Here is a 714-nt window from a genome sequence, read left to right as displayed (position 1 = left end):
CAGGCCACGGCGCGGACCTGGGGACAGATCCCAGATAAAAACACGCGCAACTGCGGGACTGAGAACTGGCAGCAGATGCCCCTGCAGCACCCCATCGCTAACTCAGCTCTTGGGCCTCCAGGAACGGCCGCTGCTCCAGCCCTCACCTGCCAGAGGAACCTGACTGTGAACAGCAGCGGGAAGTAGCCAGAGGCAAAGGAAGGATAAAGATGGTGGACGTTGATTCTCTGCACATGTCTGCAGCCTACTGCCTGCTGCCGGGCCCCTTCTCCACGGAGTCTCCCAGGCTGCACTCACCTCCTTGGCTTTGCTGAAGCCCATCCACATTTTCAGCCTGCGCACGAAGAGCTCCACCATCTCGTAGTCCTGGGGCTCGAAGGCAGGGCGGTACAGCTCAAAGTGCATTTCCCGGTAGCTGTAGATAAGCACCACGGTGAACAGCCTCAGCACAATCCACACCTCCAGGATGATGTAGCTGGTGCAGAACAGGTAGTAGAGGCCTGAGGACTCGGGCAGGCAGGGGCGGAGGTTCATGCTGCCCCGCAGCATGGCAAAGAGCAGCAGGAGGCTGCTGCCGACACTGCGGAAGGACTCCGAGGAGGAGGAGAAGAGCTGCAAAGGGGACATTGGAGACGTGATGAGAAGGGATCAGTGGCAAAACGTCCCCTTGACCCCCAATACTCACTACCCCATCTTACAAACCACGAGCCCTGA

The 714-nt window shown here is 59.2% G+C and overlaps 1 protein-coding gene across 1 annotated transcript in view; it reads right to left on the bottom strand.

Moving 5' to 3' along the window:
* Positions 1-714, bottom strand: part of PKD1 (polycystic kidney disease 1 (autosomal dominant)) — a 54,523-nt gene that overhangs the window by 856 nt on the left and 52,953 nt on the right. Inside the window, exon 46 of the mRNA XM_009329398.1 lies at positions 298-612. Coding sequence (XP_009327673.1) covers positions 298-612 — 315 coding nt within the window. The remainder of the gene's footprint in view (positions 1-297; positions 613-714) is intronic.

This window comes from Pygoscelis adeliae, unplaced genomic scaffold (genome assembly GCF_000699105.1).
Source record: "Pygoscelis adeliae isolate BGI_AS28 unplaced genomic scaffold, ASM69910v1 Scaffold467, whole genome shotgun sequence".
NCBI lineage: Eukaryota > Metazoa > Chordata > Aves > Sphenisciformes > Spheniscidae > Pygoscelis > Pygoscelis adeliae.
Note: the sequence above shows the minus strand (reverse complement) of the source record. Positions and strands in the feature narration are given on the sequence as shown.